This window comes from Mastomys coucha, unplaced genomic scaffold (assembly GCF_008632895.1).
Source record: "Mastomys coucha isolate ucsf_1 unplaced genomic scaffold, UCSF_Mcou_1 pScaffold22, whole genome shotgun sequence".
NCBI lineage: Eukaryota > Metazoa > Chordata > Mammalia > Rodentia > Muridae > Mastomys > Mastomys coucha.
Window position 1 is genome coordinate 67,360,867 of NW_022196905.1, and position 9,200 is coordinate 67,370,066.

General features: G+C 42.3%; 1 protein-coding gene across 2 annotated transcripts in view; it reads right to left on the reverse strand.

The window, feature by feature from the left end:
• Positions 1–7,735, reverse strand: part of Scfd2 (sec1 family domain containing 2) — a 314,253-nt gene extending 306,518 nt beyond the window's left edge. For both annotated transcript variants that reach the window (XM_031342730.1, XM_031342731.1), the window contains exon 1: positions 6,762–7,735. In XM_031342730.1, the coding sequence (XP_031198590.1) occupies positions 6,762–7,599 (838 nt within the window). In that variant the 5' untranslated portion in view covers positions 7,600–7,735. The remainder of the gene's footprint in view (positions 1–6,761) is intronic.
• Between the last annotated feature and the right edge of the window lie 1,465 nt (positions 7,736–9,200).

Below are 9,200 nucleotides of genomic sequence, written 5' to 3' on the forward strand. Positions count from 1 at the left end.
TCTGTAGACCAGGCTGGCCTCGAACTCAGAAATCCACCTGCCTCTGCCTCCAAAGTGCTGGGATCAAAGGCGTGCGCCACCACCGCCTGGCCTTGCTTTGTTTTTTCAATCTATGATATATGTACTGAAGCAGTTCTCTAAATCATTGTCTTCTAGAATTTTAAACTTTCTAGAGTGAATACATATCCTTTCAATAATAATTGAAAATGCAATTCATTCCCCCTCATCTTCCCATATTTGCTCTCTCCCTCTTTCCTTCTCCCTCCCTCTCCACCCTTTCTCTTTTTCGCTCTCTCTTGCATGTGCATGCACCTAATTCTCCAATAACTACACGTAGTCTATACGTTTTAACCCTCAGAGCTTATCAACTGCCTCTTGATAGCAATAAATTTTCTATCTTAATCATCACTGTCTCACTAGCACCTGCAACAGTGCAGAACACAGTGGACACAAATAAAGCTTTACTGGAGAAATTATAAGGTGATACCATTTTCAACAATGTGATGGCAAAATGATAAGAAAACTATCTGTATCAAAAACATGCTATTAACTATCAAATACTTGACTAAGCTTGGTGACACATGTAAGTAATCCCAGACCTTGGAGATGGAGGCAAGAAGATCAAAGTTCAAGGTCATTTCAATTACACAAGTTCAAGTCCATATGAACTGCTAAGAAAGTCATACACAAGGTCTCTATTATTTTTTGAAACTTACAATTTCACATATAAGTTTATAACTCATCTAATGATAAATTATCAATAGACTCCAAAACAGTAATAGTTTATCGTATATGTTATATGTAAATTAATATCCAAATCAAATATTAAAAGTATATTTCCTTTTGTTCTCTATATAAAATTCCTATAGAGTAATTTAAATTGAAATCTAAGTCATTTAAGTCATTCCAATAATTCCAAATCATTTTTTGATCTTTAGAAGTCGTTAGCATGATCCTTTGTTGGCTGCAATTCTCACTAGCTAGCTATACCCCAATCTAAGCCACAATTTAATTTAGGAAACCTCAAGAAATTCTGGTAACCATTATTTCATTACATCAACAGGCAAGACATTGCCAGTTCCTCAAACTTGTTGCATCCAGTAGGATGAATTAGTAAAACGTTGAGTACTATAACTGAGCATGTTCCTGGATGCCAGGGTCAAAGCCAAACACCAAATGGACTCGTGCCAATAATGACACCAGTAGTACACACTTCAAACCCTCATCAATTCAGGGAGAAACAAGCAAACACTGCACTCCACAACGTTAACGCACCATGCCCACTCCATTTCAATACTCTCAACACCTCTGGAAGCCACAACATCTACACCAACACAGCCATAGGCTAGCATTCATTTCCCAGTATTAAGTAACTTATGGTCTCAGCAAATAGAAATTTCCTTTTATTCAGTAGTGCAAAGCATTTTAAGATTTAAACAATGTAACTTAGAACACACACTTTTATGAACTGAAAACTAGCTCTATATTACTGATATAGAACCAAAACACTATATTCAAACATCTTTGTTGTAAATGAAATTTAAAGCAAGATAACTTGCTTTAAATCAAAAGATAGCCAATAAAAATTTGCATGGATCCAGTAACAGACCAATCTAAATTACAATGTATTACCATCTACCCTATAAAGTCTACTTGAGGTTTTCTAAAGGAAAATGTATCATAATTTTGAAATGGAAAAGAGATGGGACAGCAAGATGTCTCAGTGGAAGATGGTGCTTGCCACCAAGCCCAACAATCTGCACCTTCTGGAACCCATATGGTTAATGTAGAGAACTGACTCCTGCAGGGTATAGAAATTTCTTGGTTTACACTATGCCAAAGGGAAATTATTTTCAGATAGGAACATAAATCAACCTTGGATCTACATAACAGAAAAAAGGCAAGCACAGGATGTCCCAGGGAATAACCTTTTCTCCTACTCCAGCTTCATCACCTCACCGGGCTATTGCTATTGCCACCTGCCATCTCATACATGGAACCTCGCCCCACTTGGGAGATACCCTATATAGTTGCAGGAACACCCTAGGGAGATGTAAACATCCACTACCTCCTTAGAGAGCATCAGTGACAAACCAAAGTATTATCCACCAAAGTCCAACTTGAGAAACCACAGTTTGTTGGGGTTACTGCCAGAGCATGAGTGTGATTGACAGGAGCACAAGTGACCCCAAAATACCCCACAAGGAAAACCCTCACCCCAGCAGAGATGATGACTTCCCATCACTACACAGATGGAGTGCTTACTCCTCCCTCTACACACTCTAGTACCTCCCAGCCAGGAGGTACACAATCTCCACCCCCACCCCATGAAGAAGCATCAACAGTCAACAAGCTCCATTTATCTTAGGGATCTCTGGCAAGTAACACAGCTGCTCAGATGAAAACAATGGCTGTTATACTTGGAGGGTAGCACTCCACAATGTCACACACCAACATGCACACTCCCAGCCCTGGACTCTGTAGGACACTGACCCTGCTCACCTCTTCCAAAACACTTAGCACTGAATATCTAAGAAGGTGAGGAGCATGCAGAGCCCTTACAGTCTGAATGTGCTTGAGACATAGTTCAATGACTTTTAAAGTCCCTTGTCACTTATCACCACACCTTATGGTTTCAACATTCTCTTAGGATTCATATTGTCACAGTTCTCATGGGTCTTTGACAAAAGGACTAAATTTTTCTCTTTTATTTGTTGCCTTGAATCTATACCAAGAAACCTATTTGTTTCCTTCAACATTTTCTCAGGTTCTTAAAATGTGCCCACCCCATACTCTGCCTGCTTTCACTGCTAGGTTAAAAGACACTATATAAGCAAGCCAACTAATGGAAGCATCTTTAAGGTAGAGATAGTAGGTACAAACAGGACTTTAATCCCAGCATTCTCCAGGGTGAGGAAGGCAGATCTTAAGTATGAGGCTGTCTCACTTGAACAACTCAAAATCCAAAAGGTAAACTTAGAAATTTAATGAAATACTGAAAGTTGGAAATATACAATGCTGTCATACATGGCTAACTACTTACTGTCTGTGTGGTTTGTCTGACTGTTTAGTTGGTTCCTACGGAAAAAATTCTGAGGCTAAATTTTTCTCTTAATGACTCACCTAACTTGTAGAACGATCAAGTAAGGTAATGTGAATGTAGTTTTTAACCCATGAAATATTTGCATAAATATGATTAATTGGCTTCATTTCCCTTCACAAGCTTACTGTTCGGCCCCAGTGTACCAACCACACAATGTTCAAGACATATGATACTTACAGAATACCCACTACATGGGTGAATGGCCAATGGTACAACAAACTCAGAAGCAGTTAGAAAAAGTGTGTTGTTCATACAGTAGAGGACTGCCAGGTCTGTGTTCATTCAGAGATGATGCACCTAACCCTCAAGAGACTGGAGGCCCCAGAGAGTTTAGAGGTCAGGTGGGGTGGGGGGTGGGGACATCCAAGTGGAGAGAGGGGTAGTGGGGAGAAGGTATGGGATGTGGAACAAACAATTGGAGGTAGACGGTGGGGGGGGGATAAAATATGGAGTGTAAATTAATTAATTAATTAATTAATTAATAAAAGAAAAGAAAAAGTGTGTTGCTAAACTTGGTGACTGTCTAGTTCCCAGTAAACTTTAATCCACTCACCTACCCAGTCATTCAACAAATACTTATTTCCAGGCTAGTGACACAATGCCTGAAATCCCAGTACTCAAAAGGCAAATATAACAAATTCATAATAAGCCTTGCCACAAGTAAGTTCAAAGCCAGTAGGAGCTAATTAGTGAAATCCTGTCTCAAAACATCAAAGCTTGGGGATGTAGCTCAATGGTAAAGTATTTGCCTAGCATTCAAAGGGCCCTGAGTTCAATAACCAGCAATACATTTCATCAATCAGCAGATACATAAATAAATACTAACTATATACTGTTTTCAAGTAAATGTTCCAACCACTAGTAAATACATAGTAAGAAAAGAACAAACACACACGCGCGCGCACACACACACACACACACACACACACACACACACACAAGCTTCCATTCTATTCTCATATAAGGAGAACAAGAAGCAACCAATTATTAGTCAGGGGTAGTGGTCAACATTATGTTGCACAAGGCAAGATAGGGGGAAGACAGTAGTAGGAAAGGTCTCTACTACTCAGGAGTGAGAGAGAAAGTTATATGGAGTGAATGAACATTCACTGGGACAAGGTTTGTTTGAGGTTCTGTGTGAGAAGAGATAAGCCAAAGAGAGCATGTGTAACTATGAATACTGCTGGCTAGTATTTGTCAACCTGACACACTAGAGTTATGTGAAAAGAGGAAACCTCAATTAAAGAACAGCCACCATTGGATTGTCTTACGACATTCTTATGGGGCATTTTCTCCATTATTGATTAGGAGGACCCAGCCCATTGTGGGAAGTGCCACCTCCTGGGCATTTGTCCTGGGACAAATTTGTACAAGAAAGCAAGTTCATTAAGAGCATTACCCCATGGTCTCTGTTCCAGGCTCCTGCTTGAGTCCCTGCACTGACTTCACTCAGTGAGGGACTGTTACCTGGAAGTTGAAACAAAATAAAGCCTTCCCTTGCCAAGTTGCCTTTGGTTATGATGTTTAGTAGAGCAACTGAACGCAAACTAGAATACATGCACACCACGATAGGAGGACAGAGTGGAGGAAAAGCCACCAGCTAAATTTATGGCTGATAAAAAGCACTCAGTAACATCACTGAGTGCTAGCTCTCTACCTTTTGTAATTTCTATTTTTAATTAGAGGTGTGCCTGTGTGTATGTGTGTGTGTGTGTGTGTGTGTGTGTTTGCTAAAATATTCACCCTTGCATGTGCTTGTGGAAGGCAGAAGTGGACAATGCATGACCCAAATGCAGGTCCTCATGCTTGTGTAGCAAGTGCTTCACCCGCTGAACCACCTCCCTATCCCTAAATTTCCTTTTACTCTTTGCTTTGCTCTATTGTACTAAAGGCTATTCTGAGGGTCAGGAGGAACAAAGGAGTGCTGTGACTCAACCGTGGCTTTGGTAACACAGAAGACACTGGGGAAGCCAGCATCTCAGTAGTTTTTAAATCTAAAAGCCTAAAAGACTGGAAGTCGAGAGAAAACTGACTTGGGTGATTGTGGGAACAACAAGTATAAAGAGCTCTCTCAAGATGGCTACAAAATAAAGCCAAATGATCATGAGGAGTCAAGAAAGGACATGCTCCGTTCTGCCTGCAGGCCAATGAGGATCTGAAAGGAGGAGGAAAATGATCTCCATAGGGCTGCTCAGCAGAAGTTAACTCATGAGAAGATAGAAAGAGAGAGCACTGAGCTAGGGTGCATAGGTAAAAATGTTAGGAGGGATGGAGTGTTCCTCTGTAATATGAAGGAAGGGAAGGAGAAAAAATGTAACCCAGTGTGTAAGAGACGTGGTGATGAGGGGGTATGGGAACCTGCTGGCTTATGTTTTCTGTTTTGTGGAATTCTCCCTTCTGTGCATGACATGGCCACTGCTGCCCTCTTGAAGTTAATTACAATTACCCTCGGGACACCCTCAAAAGACTGAGCCCACCAGCATTTCCTCAGAACTACCATTTAGTTTACTCTCTCTTTTTTTTAATCTCAAAACTCATCTGATTAAGATAAAATTTCAAATATTTCTTATTGGTTTTTATAACATCATTCAACATTGTTTTCTAACCTGAAAAGGGAATGCTGACTGATACCAGTGTTCTGAATGTTCTCAATGACCTTGAGCAGCTGCACATGCTATTATTGAATTACATTTACTTAACTATAGAACAAAGGTGACCTCCGAAAATAAGTGCTCACATCGTGAATCAGAATTTTCTTCACCTATTTTAAGGTTAGATTTGTTCCTTGCAGGTATAAATAATTATTACATTGCTGCAATTTGAGATTGCTATACAAACTTCAAAAGAATGAGCGCTAAGAATAAATCAATACACATTTGAAAATATTTTCTACAATTCTTTTTTCCATCTTCTCATATGTATGTTCAGTTTCACTTTTTAAAAATTACATTTATCTATTTATTTGTATATGTTTGGGGGATGGTGTATGTGCAAGCCACACTGTGTGTGGAGATCAGAGGACCATGGGAAGAAGTCAGTTCTCTCCTTCCACTGTGTAGATTCTAGGGAGCAAACTAAGGTCATCCCTTGAGCAAACCCTGTGGAGTAAGCCAATATGCAGCAGCCCGCCATGACCTCTACATTAGCTCCTGCCTCTCCGTTCCTGCCATGTTTGAGTTCCTGTCCTGATTTCCTTCAATGACCCACTACTGTGTGGAAGTGTAAGCCAAATAAATCCTACCCTCCCTAAGTTGTTTTTGGCCATAGTGTTTCATTACAGCAATAAAAACCCTAATTAAGATAACTGGTATTTGGAAATTTCTAAGAGTCTCGGGTGATGGCAATTTCCTCCATGTCAAGGTCATCTCATTTTTCCAGCCTCTTGGACTAAGCACAGCTGTTTTTTCAAAAGCAATGGACACTAAAGCCATAGTTGCCCAGTTACAGCATTTAACAAATAAACTTGTGCTTTATCTATGTCCGCTCTCCACCAAACAAAACTAAACTCCAGACGCTGCCAAAGTAGGGACTGATTCATTTAGTTCATCCTTATATTGTCATCCTCAATATGAGGCCAATAAAACATATACACTGAATCAATTAAAAGGTCCTCTAGCTGAGAGAGTGAAAATGAAGAACTCCCAGAAATCCCACTTACCTGTGAGATCTAAAGTTCTATCCACAAAGACCACGGAAGCCCTGCTTGTTGCAGTCTTTTTCCTATTCTTGGCAGGGGCATAGTTTGCCAGATCTGTAGCGATGACCCGACTGAGGGAACCCACGGCGAAACACTCCTCTCGTACCCCTAGATGTTCACACAGAGAACTGAGGCCTGACACGAGGCATCTGATGTAAAGCAGCAGCTCTGGGGTTAGGGCAGCAGCATCCACCTCACCCAAGTTGTTCAGCCTCCTCTTGTCGGGTCTGGCACTATTAAGAACATGTATATCCTGAGGTAGCAGTGGGAAAAGGGTAGCATAGGCTGGAGTAAAGGCAAGGTGGGGGGCAGCAGGGGCGAGCAACAGTGGGACGTGGAGCACCTCAGCTGTGTAGTTCATGTTGCCCATCCACTCACAGAGCTTCTCCTCCAATTGTTCGAACACCGGCTGCTGCCCCTCTAGCTCGGCCGCTGCAGCCGCTGGTACGTGGTTAGCAGTGAGGTGGACTGAGTGGCTCACGGCTGTGACCACCACACAGTGCTGAAAGTGACTGCGGCGAATGATGTCTTGTAGAGTGTCTACTACCCGGCCTTTCAGCAGGCTGCTCAAAACGAATACCGCCCGGGGCTGCTTGGGTCCACCGCCAATTGCTTGGGGTTCAAATTCCCTCAGGTGGCACGCAGGACCCTTCACCGCCTCCAGAAGCCTGCTTGATCCGCAGCTCCAGTGCAGGCTCTCCGCGCAGGCGGCGTCCAGGTAGACCACGGACCACTTCACTTTGGCCAGCACCTGCTCCCAGCCTTGCTGGGCAAAGGACAGTACGCCCGCGGTGCTCATGATTCGGTTCTCGCCGGCTGGCCAGGGTTCTCACCAGCGGATGGGCAGGAACTTCGGTAGGAACGTAGGGCTTCCGGATACTGAGTACCTTGAGACTTTGACAGTCAACACAGTACACGTGGGCCGGTCTCTGACGCTAGGCTGTGGGCGCGCGCAGTGATGACGTCTTAGCCGCTGATTGGCTGACCAGGCGCGCGGGCTGCTGGGAGGAGCAGCTACACTGGGAATGGGAATCGAACGGGCTTAAAGGGTCAGTAGTCCCTGAAAAGCTAAAGGCAGCAGCTTTCTAGGAAAGAATTGAAATGGGTTTTGTTCGTTCCTCTCTGTCAGCTCACGTCACCTTTTCCTCCCGGTTAAGAATTCTCGGGAATAATAAAACCTAGTCTGAAGTTTAATATCCTCAGCACAGACACTTCCCCATCTTAACTTTGAGAAGCCAAATAACTACTGAAACATAATAGTGGATCGTGTGTAGGTTATCTTCTGCGTTAATGTATACAAGCCTCATGAAATACCTTTGGGGACCAGCAAGATGGCTCATAGGCTAAAAAAGGGGAGGGAGAGGGGGATCTTGTCTCCAAACACACACACATCAAAAGGCTTTTTGGGTTCATTTTACAGCTACTAAGATGAGAGTCGGATTGAAGAATAAACATACTGATCTACAGATCTCAGTTTGGAACCTGTTTTTTTATTTAATTGTGAAAACATGCATGAGATAAAAAAAATTTAGTAATTTACTGTTCTAATTGGGCGGGCGGGCAGGTGCGCGCGAGTGAGTGTGTGTAGACAGGATCTCTTTGTGCAGCCCTGGTTGTCCTGGAACTCACAATGTGGATTAGGCTGGTTGCAAACTCACAGAGATCTGCCTGCCTCTGCCTTCCTAGTGCTCAGATTAAACGTGTGTACCACCATGTCCATCATTAGTCATTTTAAAATGTACAGTAACATTAAAGACATTCATACTGCTGTAAAACCAATCTCTGGATATCTTTATTTTGCAAAATCAAAATAGTTTCAAAACTATACCCTTTAAGTAACAATCCCCTTCCTCACCCCCAGCTCCCTGCAAACACCCCCCACACACACACATACACTCAGCATTTAGCAGCCTATAATCCTGTTCTCATTGAGTTGACTACTGTAGATCATATAATTGGGACCCTGTACTATCTGCTTTATTGTGATTGACTTACTTTTCACTTAACATAATGTCCTTGTGTTCATCTAGTTGTGACACATTTCGTTAAAATGAAATAAAACTTTGATTTTAAAGTTTTATTTGTGTGTGTGTGTGTGTGTGTGTGTGTGTGTGTGAGAGAGAGAGAGAGAGAGAGAGAGAGAGAGAGAGAACGAGTGTACAGTTGGGCTTTGACCTCCCTACAGCTGGAATTACATGGGATTGTAAGTCACCAGATGTGGGTGCTAAGAACTGAAATCAGGCCTGCTTGGAGAACATCAAGAGCTCTAAATCAGTTTGGCATCTCTCCAGTCCCAGTTTTTGTTTGTTTGTTTGGTTGGTTGGTTGGTTTGTGTCTTAGTCAGGGTTTCTATTCCTGCACAAACATCATGACCGTGAAGCAAGTTGGGGAGGAAAGGGT